The 24,821-nt window shown below is 36.1% G+C and overlaps 1 protein-coding gene across 1 annotated transcript in view; it reads left to right on the top strand.

Annotated features, from left to right (window-relative positions):
* The window catches only part of LOC149793377 (retinoic acid receptor RXR-alpha-B-like), a 52,376-nt gene that overhangs the window by 11,930 nt on the left and 15,625 nt on the right, over positions 1–24,821 (top strand). Inside the window, exons 3-4 of the mRNA XM_089967351.1 lie at positions 13,432–13,635; positions 21,899–22,003. Of these exons, the coding sequence (XP_089823477.1) occupies positions 13,432–13,635; positions 21,899–22,003 (309 nt within the window). The remainder of the gene's footprint in view (positions 1–13,431; positions 13,636–21,898; positions 22,004–24,821) is intronic.

Genomic DNA, 24,821 nt, shown 5'->3' with positions numbered 1-24,821 from the left:
CATCCATTATGGATGAACTGCATGCCACGACTGCACGGTAGCATACGGTGTTGATACACTATTCATGATATAGCGATAGTCTGGTATTATCGGTCAATCTGTATTAAAAATTAGTAAATGTTTTTAATGCACAGTAATAACCTATAAATATATTAGCCATCGATTATTTTGAATATATCTTAATTAATGCATTCCAGTTAATATTCATCTGATGATAAGCCGACTTTTTATCATTGTACATGTATACACGTATATGTTCTCGGAAAAAAAGTTAAATAATGTAAAACCCCGCATTAATGCGACCCCGCTTTTAACGCGATCCGATTTTATGGACCCCGATCATCGCGTTATAGCGGGGTTCCACTGTATAAGACACTAAATAGGTATGCCTAATGTATAGGAAATTATTTGGCTAGGCTTCAAGTATAGGACACTATCTGGCTAAGCCTCGTGTATAGGACACTATCTGGCTAGGCCTCATGTATAGAATGCTGTCAGGCTAGGCTTCATGTACAGGATGCTGTGCTGGAAGTTTTATAGTATAGGGGTCAAATTTAATGCTTGCATAGTCGGAAAAGTGAGTTCACTCAGAAAAAAGCAAGTTGACATTTCAAGCTCTTGCATCTTTTTGCGAGTGATACGTTTTCCAGTGATATAAAGCAGATCATTATTAAAAACCTTTTAATTACGCTGATTCAGCAAATCATTATTAAATACCCTTTAAATATGTCGATTCAACAAATTATTATTAAAAGCCCTTTAAATATGCCAATTAAGCAAATTATTATTAAAAGCCCTTTAAGTATGCCGATTCAGCAAATTATTATTAAAAGCCCTTTAAGTATGCCAATACATTAAATCATTATTAAAAACCCTTTAATTTTGCTGATTCAGCAAATCAGTATTAAATACCCTTTAAATATGCCGATTCAGCAAATAATTATTACAGACCCTTTAAGTATGCCAATACATCAGATCATTATTAAAAGCCCTTTAAGTATGCTGATTCAGCAAATTATTATTAAAAACCCTGTAAATATGCCAATTCAGCAAATTATTATTAAAAGCCCTTTAAGTATGCTGATTCAGCAAATTATTATTAAAAACCCTGTAAATATGCCAGTACATTAAATCATTATTAAAAACCCTTTAATTATGCTGATTCAGCAAATTGTTATTAAATACCCTTTAAATATGCCGATTCAGCAAATTATTATTAAAAACCCTTTAAGTATGCCAATACATCAAATCATTGTTAAAAGCCCTTTAAGTATTCCGATTCAACAAATTATTATTAAAAACCCTGTAAATATGTCAATACATCAAATCATTATTAAAAGCCCTTTAATTATGCTGATTCAGCATATCAATATTAAAAGCCTTTATGCCAATTCAGCAAAAATACATGCACAGTGTTACCCAAGGTGAAATTTAGAAAAGCTAGTCAGTGTGTAGCGTAATAATGTGGTCATACATGTTACTGAATGATAATATATTCTGAACTAGGGCACAGCCATCATATTTTCAAGGAGAAATAGGTTATCTCTTTCAAGTTCAACCATTTTATTAACAAATACAAAAATATTTCTCTGATATTATCTTAATTTACGTAAAATCTATTACATTGGAATAGAACATGTATTGAAAGACTGTACCTATTGTCTAAAAATAATGGTCTCTCCAGACAGGAGAGCTCTCATAACCGATCTTAACACTGTGCAGTTAATGAATCAGCGCATTGAGAGCTTGTCTCTTGAGACAGCTCGTCTCTCACAGCAGTAATCTTTAAAGACAGTTTTAGTATACAATATTGTGTCGTTGATGGTACTTGCTTTATTAGCAGTTTTATAGGATGTCCCCTCCGAGATATTTGAGTCACATTTTATCCTGACATTTTCCTAAAGTGGTGGTTGTCAATACTATGTTCCATTTCAGTCAGGTGAGGCTATTTATTTATGAGCCTTGTGCATGCCTCATGGTAAAAAAATGCAAACTTGAATCAGTGTGATCTTGCTTAGTTTGGTTCTGTGCCATGTTGACATTAAATCACCAAATAGCTTGCAACAAAACTTTCAGACAAAATTTGACCTTGATGCTAATTTAGGAAATGCATTAATTTTGTTTAAAAGGAAAGAAGTTTTTAACTATCTTTTAAGCAGTGGGTATGTTCTTGCTGATTTCTAATTGTTCGTTTTGATTGATACACACATTGTTGAAGATGATATTTTTAGTATTTGTTAAAACTTTTTGAAAATCCTATATCTTTTCCAGTTTACATAGGTTTAGGGCCACATGACAACCTACTGAATATAGAGTTCATATGTCATGGTCTTTAATTATAATTGTGTGTAGAAAATCTGGCTTTTGGATTTTTCTTTCAAGGTCATTTTTTGCAAGTAGGGGTCACAGACTTTTAAAGCATTTTCTCAGATAGGTCTAACTAAACCTTAAAACTGATTCTGTTGCATTTTACGGGCAGTATGATTTGTTAGATGTTTATATTCTTGAAGCATGAATGGCCTTGAAGCATGAATGACCTTGAAGCATGAATGACCTTGATGCATGAATGACCTTGATGCATATTTCTTATATGTGAAGATTACATTTTTAGATTGCTACTATGTGTAAGACCTATATATTTGATAGGGCTGAGACTTTGAAAGATCTTCCTTTCAAGGAATCGGACTTGCTAATTTTCTGAATTTTTGTTGTTGTTGTCATGTCATTTGCATTATATTGCATTTGTTTGGTTGGAATTGCTTGTACCATTTTTTCCATGCCCATTGCAAATCAGACTTTTGTTGTACACTGTATATAGGTTAATACTAGTAACAAGTAAAATAAATTGCCATTAGAAATAGGATTTTGTGAGTGTTTATTTTCTCTACTTGTCAAAAAATTCAGATACTTAAATAAAGCTATATTTGAGCCCAGATGGTGTGTTTGTTCCAGATGTGTTCTCTGCCAGTTAATTGTTATAGTTTATTTCCTTAAATGACAGAGAGGTTAAATATTGTTGTTACATTAAAAGTGCTTTAGTTATCTGCTGTAGAAATAGTTGGCAGTAGTTGCTTTTTACTGAAGAAATATTTAATTTATAAATGAAGAAATAATTAGAATATTCTCATTACAGTGTGATCCTGCTATGACATGGTAGTTGGAAGACATAGAACTGTGTTATATGCAACCAAGTCAGTTAGCTGAAGAAAATAATGCATATACCCCAACAAATTTTTTTTGGGGGGGGTAGGTAATAAATGCGGGCGGTAAAATACTTGTGCTTCATTGGCACAGTTACGTTCTTATGTCGATTCATATTATATGGGAAATACGTCTGTAGTGAAAAAAGATAAGGCATGTATAATGTTTTACTTTATTTAGAGAACCATGGATTGGTAGATATATGTGTATAGTGTTCATATATACATGTCTTATGTATAGCATGAATAATGTCATCACCGTGTACTCACATGCGAATCTTATCACATACATTGAATCCACAATACAAGTAATTCCATCAAAAAAATCCACACAGATTTAAAATATTCAGTAATTTTGTCATAGGTCATAGAGGTCTGAATTCAGTGGATAAACATAGCGCAATCACGTAATAAATGATGAAGCACATTTACTTTTCAGTACGTCCCAAGTCGGTAAAAGTTAGTTTGCGTTTTAAGCCGCTGTTGGTAGCATTCGTAAGCATAAACTTTTCCTTGCAAAAAGGAAACTTTCATGGCACAGTAAACGTGTTCCAGTCGCGTTGGAAAATGAAAAAATCGATCAGATTCCATTGCTTTTATTTAACTCATTTGGCCCCGATCCCTACTGTAGGCGTGATCCAGTTTCTGCATTCATTGGCCGATCCCACCTGTAATCGTGGATTGTTTACTGCATTCAATGGCCGATTCCATCTCCAGGTGTGATGAATGTATGTTAGATACAGCGTCTCTGATTGGTTAGAAATGTTTTTTTTCCCAAGAACTAAACAACTATTAAACCAATCAGAAATGATTTTACTTTCATTTGTGGAAATTTGAATTGTTCAGAAGCCAAGGGTTACTGTTTGAGAGCAGTTTCACTACATGTGTTCTGTTCTAAAAAAATCATAAATGATGGTGGATGTAAGAGTGATTTTGAGGAGAGCAAAAATGAGGAGTTTCTTGGGTTTGATCTAGAAAATATTGAGCAAGCTGAGGAAATATATTTTTGGCAGTTGGATATTTTGCAAGATTTAGATTCGGACATAAAAGTTTCTGAGATTGAATCATCTGAAGATGATGATGCTGACAGCGATGATGATAAGAGTTCTTGTGGATAAACATTGCACATAATTTTGTAAATAGTGTATAAATAAAATGTGAAAGACTTGGACAAATAGGGAAATAAAATACATCACTGTGTAGACAAATTCATTTGCTATAAGTGGTGAAAATTTTGTGGATTTTAATTGGATATAAGAAGAGAAATTAAGGTAAGAGTGAATGCATGTGCACAATGTTAACAAAATTTTTCAAACAGGTAAAAACTCTGGGGCACAAGCAGCTAGACACAGCTTAGTGTTTCTGGGGCATAGCAGCAGAGATACTGATAACAGTGCTGGGGCCGAATGAGTTATGTTTGGTACTGACTTTGAAGAAAAGTTTTTTGTTTTTATTGAAGATTGTAGTCTGGTTTTCTTGATGAAATATGCATGCTTTATTGAAGTCACCGCTGAAGGCTGGCTTTAGAGACCCAAGCAAATGCCCATTTCTTATTGTGGTGGCAACATCAAATAATTGTATTGCATGATTGAGACTGAGTTTTTTTTCATTTGCTTAGTACGTTTTCATAACAGTCGGTGCTTCAAAGGTAATGTTTTCTTTGAAATTTCAGCAAACTATTTTATCTGGATACGTTTTTAAAAAAGGAATTGGCCATCATTTGGTTGATCGTAGTTTCAATTCCTCCCTGCCTATTGAATAAACCAACAAGTAAGATAATTTTTGGTGGTTGCGGAGTGATGCTGCCTTCCACTCAATTTAACAAAGGGTCAGCGGCAATAGAGACGCAGGTTTCTAGTATTATGACAAGGATTATTACAGAACAAGTGGGTCTTCTGAAGGATTTAATTCTGAGTGGAAAGAAGAGGAATTTTACATACCATCCACACACAAATGTCAGTCTATGTAAATATATTAATTACTAGCGAGCGGCCGAAAATATGACGAAAGATAGATTACTAGATAATGCTTCGTCCGGTTGATCTTTGCTGCCAGAAATGTCAACAACAACAAAAAAAAATGGATATCTCACAACATATAGTACTAATGCTAGATGTCAGGATAAGCCAATTATCATATAACAATGCACTATTAAGATGGTTTGTCAGTATGGACAAAGAAATTGTTCATGTAACAGTAGATAAATTTTAGTGTATTTTATATCAGGTTTGAGGCTTCCTTTCATGGGGCCTCTGAATTTCTCCACTCCAAACCAATGGTTGTATATACAAGTTTAAACAGCCAACAATGTCGCCAATAAAAAAAATTCACCAGATGGTATATTTTGCTGCCAATAAGGAAAATAAAATCACAGTTTGCAACATTGGCGAAGCCCTTCGTGATCCTAGAATAAACCTTATACACTTTATTTTTAGTACTTTTAAGAAGATAAACTTTTTACGTGTACGAAAAAATACATATAAAATTTCAGGAGCCACTTCACGATCGTCTTGTATTATTCATGCGTGATCTCTTCTCCCAAAATGATAATAAACTTTTTACTTTATTTTTCTCCGTACTTTTCAGAAAGAATTTTTTTGTGTGTGCGAGAAAAATACATGTTTATAAAATTTCGGGAGCCAAGCCATGACCGTGTTAATTTCAAATTAGCGTTATAACAGAGCGTGCTATAGCGGGGTCCCACTGTACATGTTTTATGAGCATGTAAAATTTGAAGATAAAACTTGCTTCTTTTCTTACTTGGATCGACAGTTTATACAAAATATTCATAGAGGAGCAATCCACTCAAGTTGTAATTATAATTTTGTGTACACCTCTATAAATTAGAGTCAAGCAATTTTACAAGCCCCAGGCATAAGCATCTACACAGATGAAACCATGTACATATTTACACCCTGACTGAATGTCAACCATTCTTTCTTCCTAGGCCCTAAGCAGCAGTTTGGAGTGGGTTTCATAGCACTTACTCCTGTGGGAAGGGGGCTGAGGAGATGAACTTCGTATGTACATGTACATTTATTTTAATAGTACATTTTTGGCTAAATTTTACTGAAGGGGTGCATCTTGATGAGTACTATACCCTCATAAGAAAAGTAGGTCACTGTGACTGATTTCACACATTACTCTCATTGGTTAAATTTTGTGCTTTAAGTTAATTTTGCAAGCTCTGTTGATGCAAGAGTCATCAAACTAGTTTGTATGCATCTCTATTAGTACCTCATTCATACCACAGAAGAATGTCAATGTGACCTACAATTCACATTTTACTGGCTTGGGTTCAGTTTTCATGTTTCAGCTCATGACCAGATAGGATTTCGCACCCTGTTGATGTATACTGTTATAACTAGATTCATAAAAGTTGTCGAGGAGGTGCATCCTAGTGAGTAGTACAACCAAATCATAGACATAAATCACTGTGACCTATATTTCATGCTTCACTAAATTAGTTCATATTGTATTTTAAGTTGATCTGATCTGTTTATACTAGAATCACCAAACTGGGTGATTTAATGCATCTCTATTAGTTAGCACCCTTACCACAGAAGAATGTTTTCATTCAGAATACATGTAATGTTTTTTGCAGGTCCTGATGCAATCCAGTACTTGGTTCCAAATTAGTTAATGCTTTTCAGCATTTTCAAGCAAAATATCTTGTTTTACTTAAATTTTGATTCTGTTTCAGTTAAAGGAATTGTTTCCTCTGGGTCCTGGTTTCAGAGACTGATTGCTTTATCAATGCACTCTTTACCACCTGGTTTCGGATACTGATTGCTTTATCAATGCACTCTTTACCACCAGGTTTCAGAGACTGATTGCTTTATCAGTGCACTCTTTACCACCTGGTTTCAGGGAATGATTGCTTTATCAATGCACTCTATACCACATGGTTTCAGAGACTGATTGCTTTATCAGTGCACTCTTTACCACCTGGTTTCAGAGACTGATTGCTTTATCAATGCACTCTTTACCACCTCATTTCAGAGACTGATTGCTTTATCAGTGCACTCTTTACCACCTGGTTTCAGAGACTGATTGCTTTATCAATGCACTCTTTACCACCTGGTTTCAGAGACTGATTGCTTTATCAATGCACTCTTTACCACCTGGTTTCAGAGACTGATTGCTTTATCAATTCACTCTTTACCACCTGGTTTCAGAGACTGATTGCTTTATCAATGCAGTCTTTACCACCTGGTTTCAGAGACTGATTGCTTTATCAATGCACTCTTTACCACCTGGTTTCAGAGACTGATCGCTTTATCAATGCACTCTTTACCACTTGGTTTCAGAGACTGATTGCTTTATCAATGCACTCTTTACCACCTGGTTTCAGAGACTGATTGCTTTATCAATGCACTCTTTACCACCTGGTTTCAGAGACTGATTGCTTTATCAATGCACTCTTTACCACCTGGTTTCAGAGACTGATTGCTTTATCAATGCACTTTTTACCACCTGGTTCGGAAGTGACGATTTGATGTTTGTGTAGCTTTCAACCATTTTTTTATTAGACTCGATAATTTTGATACTGTTCATGAGACTGAATCTTCCTGCAGTAGAGGGGTTCTTGACTAGCATAATTTCTAACTGCATGTTCACATGTGGAATTCATAATATTTTTGGCACACACCTCAGCTTTTGGTTATCTATGACTGTACATACCTGTCTAGCTTTTCTTTCAGGTCCATGTTCTGTGTATTTCATTATTATATAAAGAAAGAGTTGTTAGGGCTTGGGCTATTTTTGTTATGTGAATGTTGCATATGTGAATCAGATGTAGATTTATAAATACAAATTAATGATGACTCAATCTGTGACACCTTGAATCAATCAATGTAACTCAGTCTGTGACACCTTGAATCAGTCAGTGATACTCAGTCTGTGACATCCTGAATCGGCCAGTGATAACTTATCTCACACCTTTACTGACACCTTATAAAGTAAACAAACAACTGAAAAACCTCTCCTACTCATGTGTACAAAGGTTAGTAATGAATATAACAAAATGGCGTATTTTTCTCAGTGGATACGATGAAAGCATGGCATTTCAACAGAATAATAAAAAATTATATTGTTTTTCAGTGGATATGACCAAAGCATAGATTTTATTAACAGATTTCATTGATTTATGGATTTATCAGGGCTTTGCAAATTTAATAAAAGTCTGCTTGCCCATGGCAAACTGACTGGAAAATTCATTTTGCCCTTATGGGATTTTAACTTGCCCCAGAATATGACAACAAAATATCAGAAGTAAAATGTAAAATAAGTATAGGACTGTTTTAAGGAAATAATGTTATTTTTAGTTTTACGATATAGATTTTTTGTCTTGTTATTTTTGTTTGTACCTTTAAACAAGGCCAGTAATTGAAGTTATTGGAAAAGACTTATGTAAATAGTACATATAGAGGGATATGTAAATAAGGAGCTATGCAGAGGTGTAGATATAGTGAGAGGAACAAAGAAGGACATGTCACTCTGTATAAAATAGATAAATGCATAGACAGATCAGGGTTTGGAAATGGCTAGATTTGTAAGAGGTAGTATTGTTTACGTAAAATACCTTAAACTGAATATTGATCCCCCACAGAACAGAACTTCACTTTAATCAAATTGTTATATAACCTTTTGCTTCATCAGTGATTCCCCCAAATTTCAGCTGATTGTGCAAATTTTAGTATCAAATCCAGTAAGAAAACAAATTAAAAACTAGTCCCTCACTGAAATATTTCATTGTCAATCAATTCCCTCTTTGCTTTTGTTTTCTGGGCAGTGTTATGTCCACACACGTATGTGCTTCTGCTTCCACATCATTTAATTTTCACCTTGAATTTGGCAACATGCATCTAAACAATCTTTGACAAGCTGACTTTTGAGAACTATTTGAGGACACTTATTTTGATCCTTATAATTATTTTCCATATCAGTCTCATGTAATAATCGTGTAAACTATTGATGCATGTTAGATTTTCAGGTGGCTAATCATTAGCGTTTAGTGCTTTTGATTTCCTATGCACCTGTCAATCAGTCTCATGGGTTATATAACACTGGACAACAAATTTTTACAAAAGTCATGTTACTGAAATAAAATTAGTCAATTCTTATCAATTTTTATGTGCTGAACACGAATATGACAGTCAAATTGCAAAATTGGCTCTAGTTTTTTTGTAATCTGCAAGAAATTAATGTTTACATAACGAAATGCATTCCAATAGTAAAAGGTCAACTGTAATAGCCTACCTATAAAAAATCAAGTCATTGACTACATCTTAGATTTCTTCGCCTGTCTCTTGTACAGCTGTTCGGGAGCATCTCTGAGGAGTGTTTAGCAGTAGTCAGCCAGCATTGTAGTGGACCATTTTCCCTGGTATCTTTGTTCCATTGTTGCGATATCTTGATGAAAACGTTCGCCGTGTTCATCACTAACAATACCACAGTTGCTAGGAAAGAAATCCAAATGGGAATGAAGGAAGTGAATCTTTAGAGACATATTGCAGCCAAGTTTCTTATACTTCATCAACATGTCTTCTACTAGTTCCTTATAGTTTTCTGCCCTAACATTTCCGAGGAAGTTTGTAGAAACTAGGCGAAAAGCATTCCATGCTTGTTTCGCGTCACCTTCCAGCAAGTTGTTGAACCGGTCATCTTTGAAAAGCTCTCGAATCTGAGGACCCACAAAAACTCCCTCTTTAATCTTTGCTTCGCTGAGTCGAGGGAATTTTTCATGCAGGTATCGGAATGCTGGCAAAGTCCGGTCAATGGCTTTCACGAAGTTCTTCATCAAACCTAGTTTGATGTGAAGGGGTGGTAGCAAGATTTTCTGAGCCTCAACCAGAGCTGGGTGTTGGATATTCTTCTCTCCAATGGCTACATTCTGCCTGTGAGTCCATTCCTTCCTCATGTAGTGCATTTCCCTTGCTCGGCTATCCCACTCGCATAAGAAACACATGTATTTTGTATATCCTTGCTGCAGTCCCATTAAAAGGGCAACTACCTTCAAATCACCACAGAGGTGCCAGCTGTACTTGTTATACTCAATAGAATTCAGTAGCTGCCTTAAGTTATCGTATGTCTCTTTCATGTGGACAGCATACGCTACTGGAATAGATGGAAGAATGTTTCCATTGTGCAAAAGCACAGCCTTGAGACTCAGTTTTGAAGAGTCCACAAATAGTCTCCATTCTTGTGGGTCATGAGTGATTTTTAAAGCATTCATGAGGCCCTCAATATCGGAACAGAATATCAGATTACTTTCCTTTCTGAAGAAAGGCTCCAATTGCTGGTGGCGCTTTCGATATGCAGTAATTGTGACATCTTCTTCTAGAAGATTCCATTGTTGGAGTCTTGATCCTAGCAATTCTGCCTTGTTCTTTGATAAGTCCAAATCACGAATCAGGTCATTTAGTTCTTCCTGTGTTATTCTGTGTGGGGTTGATGATGCACCACAGTGAAAATCTGGATCACTGCATGCTGATGGACCAGGAGAAGAACAGGTCGACTCACCTTTGTCTTCGTCAGATGAATCAAGAGAATATTCTGCTGGAGGTTCTGGAATAGGAAGTCCCTCACCATGTGGAACTGGTCTCAATGCAGACGGAATGTTTGGGTAGACTATTCTCGACTTCTTTCGCTTCGTTATTCCGCCGGAAAGAGGAGGAACCAAGCAGAAGTAACAGTCATTTAGGTGGTTGCTTGGCTCTCTCCACACCATTGGGACTGCAAACGGCATTGATGACCTTTTGCAATTCAACCACTGTGAAAGCTGTGTTGTACATGTAGCACAGCATATATGCGGAGCTCAAGGCTTGTCTTGGTCACCAACCTTGCATCCGAAGTAAAGATGATATGCCTTCTTCACTTGAGAATTGATACTTTTCTTCTGGTTGGCAAATGTCACTTCCCCACAAATATAGCAAAAATTGTCCACGGTATTAACACACTTTCGAGGCATTACTGTTCTTTATTGTACGTAAATGGATAAAATAATAAGTTTTATGTAACAGTAGCTTGAACTGTCTCGCACAACGTCTAAAATATTTTAAATGCTGAACCTATCTGATTGGGCTTTATATAGTACACTGCTTACGTCAGCTTCAGCAGCCGCCTGGCATTAGTATAATAGGCCTACACATGTATAGTACACTGCTGACGTCAACTTACTTCAGCAGCCGCATGGCATTAGTATTACATTGCATCAGAAAATGATGCAATCAACTGTGGATGATGTGAGCATGATGGTATTATGCAATGTTACATCATTATTCCGGATGTTGCTGCAGTCCTACTGGAGAAATTTACACAGTGAAACATAGAAAATGAGGTATATGAATATCTTCAAAACGAGAGCCAATACAAATTTTTCACGGTTATATTCGTGTTCGGCACACCAAAATACTACAGATTAGGGCCTTTTCAAGTCAGTAATGATTTCACTGTTGACCAGTGTAATTAACCATTATCACCTAGTCACCTTGAAAACAGCAACATGCATCAAAGGAATCTTTCACATAACAGTTTTGTTCATTCAGCAATCATGGTACATTTTGAGTTCATATGCTGTCCAGTTTGGATTTAAAAGTTGGCGATTCTCAGATATGTATAAATATCATAGTTTAATATAATTGAAATGCTAGCATATAAACAGGCTTGAAACAGTGCATTCACATTTTCATGTTTGCATGAGAAAATGCAAGACTGACCATAACATTGACTAGAAGGAAATGAAAGATTGTCAATATATAGGCTGAAATAAATGCTCTGTTGATAAAAGAAATTGGGGTAGGGGGCAACTGTGTATTTGAATGAATATAGAAGCAAAAAAAGAAAATTTATGTACATACAGGCAAGATAGCAGAGTGCAAAACTTTTTGAACTGATCAGGCCCCTCTCTCCCTCATCTCTTTCTCTTGCACATTGGCAAGTACCTTGCAAACATGGGCTTGCCCAAGCAGAATTTGAGCTTGTCACAGTCATCCTTGTGTGATCCACTTCTTCCATCCTGCTGAAGGATTCCCCAAGAATCTGTCCCACAACCCATTGGTCCAGAACCTTTGGCCCCACACACTGAGTTTATCAGCATCGTTGCTTGAAACAGATTCACCATTGACCTTGGTATCTTTGTTACACGATCCCAGTTTGAAGACTCCTTTAACATAAGAAAATACAATAAATGAGATTAGTAATATTTGAAATTGGTTTAATGATGAATACATTGTTATCGATTATGCATGCATGCACACAAACTTTGTTACATCATAAAGTATGTGTGTGTGTGTGTGTGTGTATGATTTGGATTTTTAACATAGCTTAAAAAATGTATTAGTCCAATTGCTATGATGTAAGCAGTGTGGCAGTTAATGGTGATGTCTAGCACTGGGACATCATGCCACAGACATGTACTGTGATGTCCCACCCAGTCACATTATCTTGATGCCAGGCCAACCAGTCCTAACACTAACCTCTTAATGCTAAGCGTCAAGCGAGGCAGATGTTAGTACCATTTTTATAAGTCTTTGATATGACTCATTCAGAGTTCAATCCTGTGACCTCATGCATCCGAGGCAGAGGCTCTAAATACTTTGGCCACTAGAGCAGTCTAAATTACTTCATAGAAATGACAGTATGATATTATTTCAGCAGCTACATTTGTATATGAAGAACAATCACATGGTCAACATTGAAAGTGCTTGGGACTCGTGCATATTAATGAGGTGATCCTACACCTGGTGGGTTGAGTTTGTTGCCACTCTTGAAGCCATATTTTTAAAATCTGATTTTGATTAGACTTTAAACATGTACTGTAATAATGATTGGTTGAACTGTTGCCTGTCTGGATCTTAAGACCTTATTTCTCATCTGGTTTCTATAATTGATTTCCTTGTAAAAGGAAATATCCAGTAATGTTTTGAAAGTGTCATTAAAACAAAACAAAAGAACTGAAACAAAACAGTCCATGAGACTATGCATATTAATCATGCTATTATCACTTTTTATCAGGATATTAATTACATAAAATCAAATAAAATGATATAAAATTTGGGAGATAGTGTACCTTGATAGTGTTCACACAATACTTCATAAACCTGCTTAGTGAAGTTTCAGGTGTTAAGTCATGTAAGTAACCATAGCGATTTTTGTAGTTGTGTCTTTTGTTGTGGTCAGCAATTTGAATGATTACCAACTGCAAATTTTTTAACTTTATTTTTTGAAGCGGTGAGAGAGGACAGATCTCCAGGAGGGAAGCACCGCCACAAGCGACTCAGACTTGGAGAAGTTGCCACAGAAATAGGTAGTTCAGATTGCACGGAGCCTGACCTTACTTCAGATTATGCTGAGAATCACAGAAAGCTTGTTGATGAGTTAATGACAGCTAAACCATTTAATTTTCCTAAAAATGATTTATTTCCAAATCCAGGTAAGTTTGTATTTGTTTATGCATCTTTTCTCATTAATTGTAAACTCACCCAGAACTTTGTCATAAACCCCATATGTGTTCAAGGATATATTAGATCCAGTGCAACATCTTGCATTTCATAAGAGGTCACTATTGGAGACACCTGGTTTGGCTTGTGTCCAATGTTGGTGGAGGAGAGGATCTAGGTAACAACACATTACTTTGGCATCAACTTAAGGCTAGACAGGCTGTCAGAAGGGCCCAGTCTGATCAGTATGCTTGTCACACCAAGTTTTCGAGAGGTTCAGTTTGCATATGTCACCATTGGGACTACCTTCTTTTTTGTCACCCGTAGTCCTGTCTCTGTAGCTCTATTGGTCATTTACCAGACGACCTTATATCATGGCCTGTTGTCATCCATCTGTTAGCACAAGTCTGTGATTGATACTTGGATGATTACCATGAAACTTTATACATTCCTTTATCCCAAGGATTTTTTTTTGTCCTAAATAATGAAAATGGTACTGCTGAAATACCCAGTATGGCCACCACATTGGCTGTATTGAGTTATAACTCTACTCCACCTGAAATATCCAGTATGGTCACCACATTGGCTGTATTGAGTTATAGCAATTTCTCTGAAATACCCAGTATGGCCACCACATTGGCTGTATTGAGTTATAGCTACTCCTTCTGAAATACCCAATATGGCCACCACACTGACTGTATTGAGTTATAGCTATTCCTCCTGAAATACCCAGTATGGCCACCACACTGACTGTATTGAGTTATAGCTACTCCTTCTGAAATACCCAATATGGCCACCCCATTAGCTGTATTGAGTTATAAGTCTACTCCACCTGAAATACCCAGTGTGGCCACCCCATTGGCTGTATTGAGTTATAGCTATTTCTCTGAAATACCCAGTATGGCCACCACATTGGCTGTATTGAGTTATAGCTACTCCTTCTGAAATACCCAGTATGGCCACCACATTGGCTGTATTGAGTTATAGCTATTCCTCCTGAAATACCCAGTATGGCCACCACACTGACTGTATTGAGTTATAGCTACTCCTTCTGAAATACCCAGTATGGTCACCACACTGACTGTATTGAGTTATAGCTACTCCACCTGAAATACCCAATATGGCCACCACATTGGCGGTATTGAGTTATAGCTATTCCTCCTGAAATACTGAGTATGGTCACCACATTGACTGTATTGAGTTATAGCTATTCCTTCTGAAATACCCAGTATGGCCACCACATTGGCTGTATTGAGTTATAGCTACTCCTTCTGAAATACCCAGTATGGCCACCACATTGGCTGTATTGAGTTATAGCTATTCCTCCTGAAATACCCAGTATGGCCACCACATTGGCTGTATTGAGTTATAGCTACTCTACCTGAAATACCCAGTATGGCCACCACATTGGCTGTATTGAGTTATAGCTACTCTACCTGAAATACCCAGTATGGCCACCACATTGGCTGTATTGAGTTATAGCTACTCTTCCTGAAATACCCAATATGGCCACCACATTGGCTGTATTGAGTTATAGCTACTCTACCTGAAATACCCAGTATGGCCACCACATTGGCTGTATTGAGTTATAGCTACTCTTCCTGAAATACCCAATATGGCCACCACATTGGCTGTATTGAGTTATAGCTACTTCTTCTGAAATACCCAGTATGGCCACCACATTGGCTGTATTGAGTTATAGCTATTCCTCCTGAAATACCCAGTATGGCCACCACACTGACTGTATTGAGTTACAGCTACTCCTTCTGAGTCATATCAGCATTGGGTTTTTCCTAAAAGACTTTTTATGATCTCTACCTGGTCCTAAATGAAAATGGTGCTTATCAGGCATCCAATATTGTCACCAGTCAGCATCCATTTTGAAAATCTTGTTATTACTACTTAATCTAAATGGATGGTCATATCAGCATGAACTTTTGATTTATTATGATGTCTAACTAGTCCTAATGAAAATGGCTAATCTGATGTCCAGTATGGCTGCCATGGCACCATCTTAAAATGATTTTTTTGCTATCTCTCCTGAATGTAAGGTCATATCAGCATGGGATTTTTACCACAAGACTGCTTATCATGTTTGTTTGGTTTGAAATGAAAATGGTGCCTATCTGGCATCAAATATGGTCACCACAGCATCCATTTTGAAAATCTTGTTATAGCTATGCCTTCTGAATGGATGGTCATATCACCATGGGGTTTTCACTCAAAGACTTCTTGTGATATCTAGTTGGTCTTAATTGAATGCAGTGCTGATCTGTCATCCAATAAGACTGCCAGGCAGCCATTTTAAAATGTCTTTATAGCTACTACAGTAACTCTTGAATGGAAAGTTGTTAACCGAGAGTTTTTATCAGAAGACTTAATATGATATTTTTATGGTCCTAAATGAAAATGATTACTTCTCCTAAATGGAAGGTCATATTAAAATAGGTTTTTCATCCAATCTGATTAAAATCAGATCTCCACTCCTAGGTGTAGATCTGACAGTCATTGCTTAGGGGTCATGTTCTGGTGACCTTTATTATTATTATTATTATTATTATAATCGCTAATTTTATCAGCCAATCAGATGATGTCTTATATCTTTGTGTTTGGCAAACTAAACATTGTGGCTGAAGTGCATCAGTATGTTCTTAACAATTTGATTCGTTTTCAGATTTTTGAAAGCTGCATTTCCATTGACTAATTCAAAGATCACCAGAACATGTCCCTTGAGTAGTTGCTGTCAGATCTTCACCTAGGATGGTGGAGATCTAATTTTAATCAGATTGGGTTTTCACCCAAAGACTAATTACAGTTGGCCCTGTAGGAAAATCATGCCAATCTGACATCCAGTAGGGTTACCATGGCAGCTGTCTTCAAAATATTGTTGTCAATCTTTCTCCTAAACTGAAAGGTGTATCAACATTGGGTTATCACGGGAAGAATTCTTATGGTGTCTAGTTGGTTTTATTTGAAATTGTGCTGATCTATCACTACTTGTCTTAGATGGAAAGTCATATTGACATTGGGTTTATTTTATGGTATCTGGTTGGTCCTAAATGAAAATAGTACTAATCTGCAACACAATATGTTAGCCAGATTGGCAGCCATCTTGATAATTTTTGTTATCACTACTCCTTCTAAATGGAATTAATTCTGACACAGGGTTTTCACCAAAAGACTAATTATGATATCTGGTTTTTCTTTAACGAAAATGATGGTGATCTGATATCCAATATGGCCACCATGGCAGCCATCATAAAATCTTGTTCATGCTACTCTTGATGAATGGAAAAAAGTCATATGTACATGTTTTTTTCACCAGAAATCTAATTTGACATCCAGTTGGTCCTGTATAAAAATGGTTCTGATCTGATATCAAATATTTCAACTATAGCAGCCATCTTGATAATCTTGTTATTGCAACTCTTCCTAACTTCTTACGGTTTTGTGGTTGGTCTTGAACAAAAATAATGCTGATCCAACATCCTGTATGGTCACCATGGCAGCTTTCTTGAAAATCTTATTATTGCTATTACTCTGGAATTGATGGTTATATCAACATTGTGTTTTCACCAGAAGACTTCCAATATGGCAATGCAAATGGTGCCAATCATATATATAGTGTGGCTGCCAAGATGGCCATCTAAAATTTTGTTGCTACTACACCATAATGGATGGTTCTGTTGGCATGGGATTTTCACCAAAAGTCTTCAAATGATGTCTAGTTTGTCCTGAATGAAAATAGTACTGATCTTATATCCAGTATGGCCACCAAAGTGGCCAATTTGAAAATCTTGTAGCCAAAGAATATCAGAGATGGTTTCAAAACTCTGCAGTTAAAAATAACAGAAATTGTCTTGTCTTGAATTCCTGCGAATTCTATATTGAGAGCACTCCAGTGGCTAAATCATTAGAGTGCCTGCCTTGGATGCAGCAGGTTGCAGATTCGAACCCCAGCCGTGTCATACCAAAGAGTTATGAAAATGGTACTAGCAGGTTCCTCGCTAGGTGCTCAGCATTATGAGGTTATTGTTAGGTTGTTAGGACTAGTAGGCCTGGTGTCAGGATAATGTGATTGGTTAGGACAGTGCTTGACATCACTATAAACTGCCACACTGCAGACATCATAGTTATATGACTGGAAAATTGTTAAAGATATGTTAAAAATCCAAATCACACACATAAACAATCTTTACTGCAGATATCTTGCAGACAGTGTCATAAAGACAGGGTTTAATAGTTGTGTTACTGTTAATACAAGCATTTGTTACATGGTAAACTTGACCTTGTATGCAAATTTTCTTGCGAATATTAGCTGCAGATGCTTGAGCCAAAGCACAGTAAGGGACTTGGACTGGGAGCATTTAGAACAGACTGTCTGATAGCATATAGACTGTCTAGGAGCATTTAGAATGGGCTGTTTTAGAGCATTTATAATGGACTGTATGGGAGCATTTAGAATGGACTGTCAGTGAGTTAGAATGGACTGTCTAGGAGCATGTAGATTGGACTGTCTGGGAGCATTTAGAATGGACTGTCTGGGAGCATATAGAATGGACTATCTGGGATCATTTACAATGGACTGTTTGAGAGCATTTAGAATGGACTATCTGGGAGCATTTAGATTGGACTTTTTTGGGGAGCATTTAGAATGGACTGTTTTAGAGCATTTAGAATGGACTATCTAGAAGTATTTAGAATGGATTGTCTGGGAGCATTTGGACTGGACTGTCAGGGAGCATGTATAATGTACTGTATGGGAGCATTTAGAAGGGAGTGTCTGAGAGCATTTAGAATAGACTGTCTGGGAGCATTTAGAATGGAATGATTGGGAGCATTTTGAATGGACTGTCAGTGAGTTAGAATGGACTGTCTAGAAGTATTTAGAATGGATTGTCTAGGAGCATTTAGACTGGACTATCAGGGAGCATGTAAAATGTACTGTATGGGAGCATTTAGAAAGGAGTGTCTGAGAGCATTTAGAATAGACTGTCTGGGAGCATTTAGAATGGAATGATTGGGAGCATTTTGAATGGACTGTCGGTGAGTTAGAATGGACTATCGAGAAGTATTTAGAATGGATTGTCTAGGAGCATTTAGACTGGACTGTCGTGGAGCATGTATAATGTACTGTATGGGAGCATTTAGAAAGGAGTGTCTGAGAGCATTTAGAATAGACTGTCTGGGAGCATTTAGAATGGAATGATTAGGAGCATTTAGAATGGACTGTTTGAGAGCATTTATAATAGACTTTCTGGAAGCATTTATAATGGACTGTCGGGGAACATTAATAATGGACTATTGGGGGAGCATGTAGAATGGAATGTCAGGGAGCATTTAGAACTTCCTGTTCCATCTGTGTTGAAGCAAATGAGCCATCACATCTTGGTTGAATGAAGTTGACTGTTCAGTATACTACCAAACTCTAATGTAATCCACCAAATCCTACACAATATGATATCATCTCTAGGCCAAGGTTCCACATGACTGGAAACTTAATTTTATTCCACCTTTATATTCGTCCTTATTCGCAAGCAAAACTAAAAACTCAGTGTTGCATTTACTCCAAAGTTTTCTTTTTTTATATTAACAGACTTAGTTATTTCCTACCCCATATGTTTTATTTTCACCACTGCAAAAGTCATTTTTGCTGCAGAAATTTCATTCATACTCAAATCCTTGAAGGGGCCCAGAGTGGCAGAGTGGTCTAAAGCGCTTTCTGTTGTGGATCACTGCCATCTCACCTGTCTGCCTGGGTTCGAGTCTCAGATTCGGCTAATGTGAGCATGTGAGAAAGCTTGCCAGTAGTTTTTTGTGGGTCGGTGGTTCTTTCTGGAGTTTTCCCGGGTTCTTCCTCCACCATTAATACTGGCCGCCATGTATAGCCTGTCGTGTGCTGAAAAATGGCGTTAAACCCTACAACAACAACAACAAATCCTTGAACTACATCAAACCTCTCAAAAATGAATTATATATTTGCATGTTTCATTTCCACAATGAAAGTGTGCAAAATCTTGCACAGAAATATGATTTACTTGTACAATTGAGAGAAGAAAGTCCATTATGATGTCCATTGGTATAAATGGTAATGAATGGGCAGATAAGACTCGAGGAGTTCCTGCAATCACTAGTTTTTATATGAAAGATTCCATATGGTGACTTAAGAATATTATATATACATATATACATTGATATGTTCTGTGTACATGTACTTGTCAAAATGTCTGCGTGAAAACTTTACAAAGAACCAATGGAACATCAAATCTACGATTGGATAATGCCAGTCCATGTATGGTAGAACACATCATTGTCAAATCTATTGACCTCTGATCTGCAGAATGGATGATATTTTTGTGTGAACTCTGAAGAATTTTGGTGATGTACCGCTTTTTGAGGGAATGCAGTTCATATAAAAAAATTGACCTAATATATTTAGGATTATTAAAATGAATTATTTTTTAAATATACATGTACCTTTTGAAGAATTTGAGCCTATTTACCATCTGGCTTTTTTCTTGTATGACCACAATACATGTTTTATAGTACTTTTTTCAGAAGTTAAATTTGAATTAGCACTTTGTAACCTTTATAGTGCTGTAGTGCTATAGTCCTTTGCGGAAACTAGGTTACTCCCTTTGATTGTAATTCTTCTGTCCACTCATCGCTTATGGCCCACTTGGCAACTCATCTTCTGGGTACAGTTGCTCCAGATACCTGCAATCTATCACATTCTTAGAATAGCAGTTATGAAACCTAAAATAGCCACTGAAGTTTTGACATTTACTGTTTTAGTTCTGTATATCAGTAGATACTGTTTCTCCATAAGACGTAAAACACATGGCATGGTTTGGATTACTTTTCTTTCCTATGTTTACAAAAGTTAGATTTTATAATGTAAAAACATCTTGTCTGCATAAATTTCCATTAACTAGCCTTTTCACAAAGATCAAGTAATTCTTGTGAAGTTCTATTGACAACATCGTGTATACATGGTTCGGATATTGTGACAGTTAACTTCTCAAATCAAAAGTTGCTAAAAAGACTGAAAAAGATAAAGCACTACAAGTTAAATTAGAATTTGGTGGATTTTGTGAGTGAGTTTTATTTGTTCTGTTCACTTGTCACTAAGAGCTATTTTGATTAAAGTTTATTTAAAAATTATAAAGCTACTTAATGGAACAGATCTGAACAACATTATTGAGAAGAAGAAAAAATATTTAAGCTATACATTGATGGGATATGAGTTAATTATAATCAAAGTTCAGTTATATAAGCAGCCATCACATTGTAATATAAATAAAAAGGCAGAAACAAGGCAACACTATGAGATAGAAAATGAGAGAGAGGGCACATATTATCTCAGTATTAAGGAGTGTCTACTAAAGAAAAGAGTGATCAGTGATTTAAGTTAGAACATTTTTTTTATGTTTCGTTAAATACATTTTATTTAAATGAGTCGCAGATGGTTGGAATGTGAAATCAGTATACATTTAGGTAGCTATTCAGTCCTCCATTCAGTTTTTAATTTGTCCAAATATGCTTAAATTTTTCACCAGTATTTTGTGCCTATTTGTCATTAATGTTGATATTTCAAAGTATTTTATCATTTGTAATGATATTTCATGGTCAGATTCAGTCCAAAGAATTCATGCTCAAAAAGGTGATTGAATTTTTCACTCATTTTGACATTTTAAACATTTTCTTTCGATGTATGGAATTTTGATACTTTGAAAAGTTTCATTAGGTATTATATGGTCCTAAAATTCAAGATAGGTATATGTAAATATATTTGTTTAGGGAATTTTATTAAATATTCTTCCAAATGTATTTGGATGATTTTTCGACAACAGATAACAGATGTTGCTTATGTTAATCACAGAGCATAAATTTATTAACTTTACTTATGGTACATGTACTATGGGCATCATTTGCATTAACCATACATTGTATTATCGTACGTTTTGGAGAATTTTATTTATGTGTTTTGTAAATTTATGCCCAAAAATTCACTTGCTTCAGAGAAGATTCCTTTATCCATCAATGTTATTGATGACAGCATAATCCCAGGAAGTGATAGGGTGCTGAATAGTCTCCATTTCAAGGGAGATAAATCATTTATTTAAATGACCTATCCATTTACACACACACACACACACACATGTACAGGAAATCTGATAGTTGTATTAATTTAACTGCATTTAATAATTATTAAGTTTTATCCACTTGTTTAAATGCTGTTAAATTTATTTCCAGGCTCATTCGATACAGATGTGGTCAGATCATTGGGCATCAACGAGCTGATGCAGTTTGGTTACATGGAACTTCGATTGATAATTGACTGGGCCAAGAAGGTGCCTGGTAAGTTTCTCATGGTTGTTTTCAGAACCCATGTGCAATTTTTTTTACACAGATCTACTGGCACTCAGCAAAGGTATTCATTAGCAGGGGATTTGGGAAAACAAAAATGATCTTGCATGGTCACAAATAACATAGCTGCATTGCAGACTGTTTTTTGCACTCTGTAGAAGCCTAATTCCACTCTTCTAGAAGCCTACTTCCACTCTTCTAGAAACCTAATTGCACCCTCTAGAAGCCTAATTGCACTCTTCTAGAAGCCTAATTGCACTTTCTAGAAGTCTAATTGCACTCTGTAGAAGCCTAATTGCACTCTCTAGATGCCTAATTGATCATAGTAGTGTAAAAATGATGAACTGAAAATTTCTTCATACAGGATTCCTGTGGGTTTAGGAATCTTGGAAAACTTTGGAATTTAAAAAAACTTAATTTCAGTGGCATTGAAAGGTCATGAAATTTCTCAAAACCTTGCAAAGTTTTGAAATGTCATGGTATATCCGACAGTGGAGTTGAAAAAAATGATAACTGCTGATTTCATAGGGAGTTGAGCACTGATTAAAAATACTTCTTCTCAAACGTGACACATTTATGATCGATAAACAACTTCATTTAATTAGCAAGCGTAAGATCCCTTAACAGTATATCTCGTATGATTTCCGTTTAGTTTTATTCAAAAATTATGTGGCTAGCCATGCTCCTTTGTGGTCCTAGAGTTTTGTGAAATGGGCAAGCCATGGAAAAGTTTTGGAAAAGTCATGGAAGTTTTAAAGTTTCCAGGAACACTGAATCATAATGTCTGGTTAGTAAAAATGTCATGCTGCCTCAGCCTACAGGTTCACACCTGCCCCCCCCCCCCCATGCCAATAAAACTCTGGTTTTGGGTTTGCCAAAAAAAAATCAAAGATGTGGTTGAAACTTTTTACAAGTTTATGAAAAGTAAATTTTGAGGACCAGTAAATGTTTGGAAGTTAAATGTTCTGGACCCCCCAAAACTCTTTAGAGTTGCTGGTCCTTCAAGCCAGATAGATACTTAGGGAAAGGGGGAACATTGAGATGATTGTCTTTGAATATGTTTGCCAGTGATAAAAAAATTACAAAATACATGCACTATCTTGGATATTCCACTAATGTCAAAAATTGGTGTCAGGTGAAAATCAATGGAAGTTTCTTTTTATGAAGAAATATTGACAAAATAAATAATGTTATTAATATTAGACCAAGATACATCCACTGAGTCATAATTTGTTTCCAAATTGGCTTTGAAAATTAAATTTTTCACTTTGTTTCAGACTAATTTTAACCCTTCTGCACATGCATGAGCAAATTAGCCAATCAAAAACAAGGCTTTAAAAAGGAAGAAAATGATTGTAACATTTTGTAGTAATGGATTGACCTCATCAATTTTGCATAATAATTCTTTTAAGCTTGGAGTTGTAACTCAGATTGAAAGTATAATTTTTCTGGAAGGTTAGAGGGCTGTCATCCAGCTCACCCGATGCACACCTCATCCCCTAGTGGGAGAGACATAACTGGCTGTACACATAAACCACATCCTGTGGTATTGGCCTGCTCCATGTCAGGATGAATAATACAGGCCTCCTTCATCTGGTAATCCAGGTCAAATCTCTGGATAGAGATGACAGCCTACAATTTACACCTTTGACCTCTGTTGCCAAATGAAGCTGAGATACACAGGTGTCAACAGTCGTTGTGTGACATTGTGGCTTGTACACATTTGCAGATATTCTTTTGAGTGCTGCTTCATGTTGTTGATAAGCTTGTTGATCACTTCTGTTGAAAGTACTTGCATTAACTGAAGTAATTTAGTTGTGAAAGCAACTGATCTGATTGATTATTTTGCATGCCAGCTGTGAATCTTTCAGAAATATGCATTTTGTCACATTAATATAATCGTGCTTGACCCATTCAAACCTCTCAAATGAAATATTTGCTAGCCAAACCAAGAATTTCACTTGTCGTGTACTTTGGTCAGCTTTTTTTGTTCAGCCCTGGATTTATATCTTTGTTCATTTGTCACACACATAATTGTTAAGATCTTATTTCTTTAGAGTTAATTTTAAAATTCTACACAACTATCGTAGGGTTGAAAATGATAGAAAAGATAAGCAATCTACAAAAGGCTCCCTGTATTTTAAATAAATATACCAAGAAATCTATGGCTGACTCACACACGCACACAGTCATGTTTGCAGTGTTTCACTTGAAACCAATATGGGCAACAAAACTATTTCCATTGAACCAATACTTAAATTTCATGTTTGTGTTTGACAAAGAACATTTATGTTGCCATAAACAAGGAGAAATGAAACTTGTTGTCATTGTCTGGTGGAGGAGGGGTGGCAGCTGTATTAAAATATCTGGAGCAGTTCCAAAACTTTGGTAATAAGCTCAGAATTGTGAAGATTACCTTTAATGATGCCATTTTCATAACTTGCATTTTTTTCCTTCAGAAAGCGTTAATTATGAATGTAACTAAACTTAGCTTGTGGGTATAGCAGCCTGACAGCATTAGGGGTCATTTTAGTGATCTTCTGTTTATGGTATCAAGTTCAAGGTCACAGTGTTTTTTCTGTACCATTTACAGTATCAGTCACATGTTAACACAAACATGTCTGAAGATATTTTGCCGTTAGATTTAGTATGTTGGTGTTTAATAAGAATGAGATGATTTTGGTACATGGCAGTTATTAAGAAGGATGCAATAAAAAACAGACTTCTCATTTTAAAAAATACTTTTTTCTCAATGGGCACTTTTTGTAGCTTTGCAAAAAATTTATATTTTTGTTTGTACTTAAATTGA

Source organism: Sinohyriopsis cumingii, chromosome 8 (genome assembly GCF_028554795.1).
Source record: "Sinohyriopsis cumingii isolate HCF-2022 chromosome 8, ASM2855479v2, whole genome shotgun sequence".
Classification (NCBI taxonomy): Eukaryota; Metazoa; Mollusca; class Bivalvia; order Unionida; family Unionidae; genus Sinohyriopsis; species Sinohyriopsis cumingii.
Note: the sequence above shows the minus strand (reverse complement) of the source record. Positions and strands in the feature narration are given on the sequence as shown.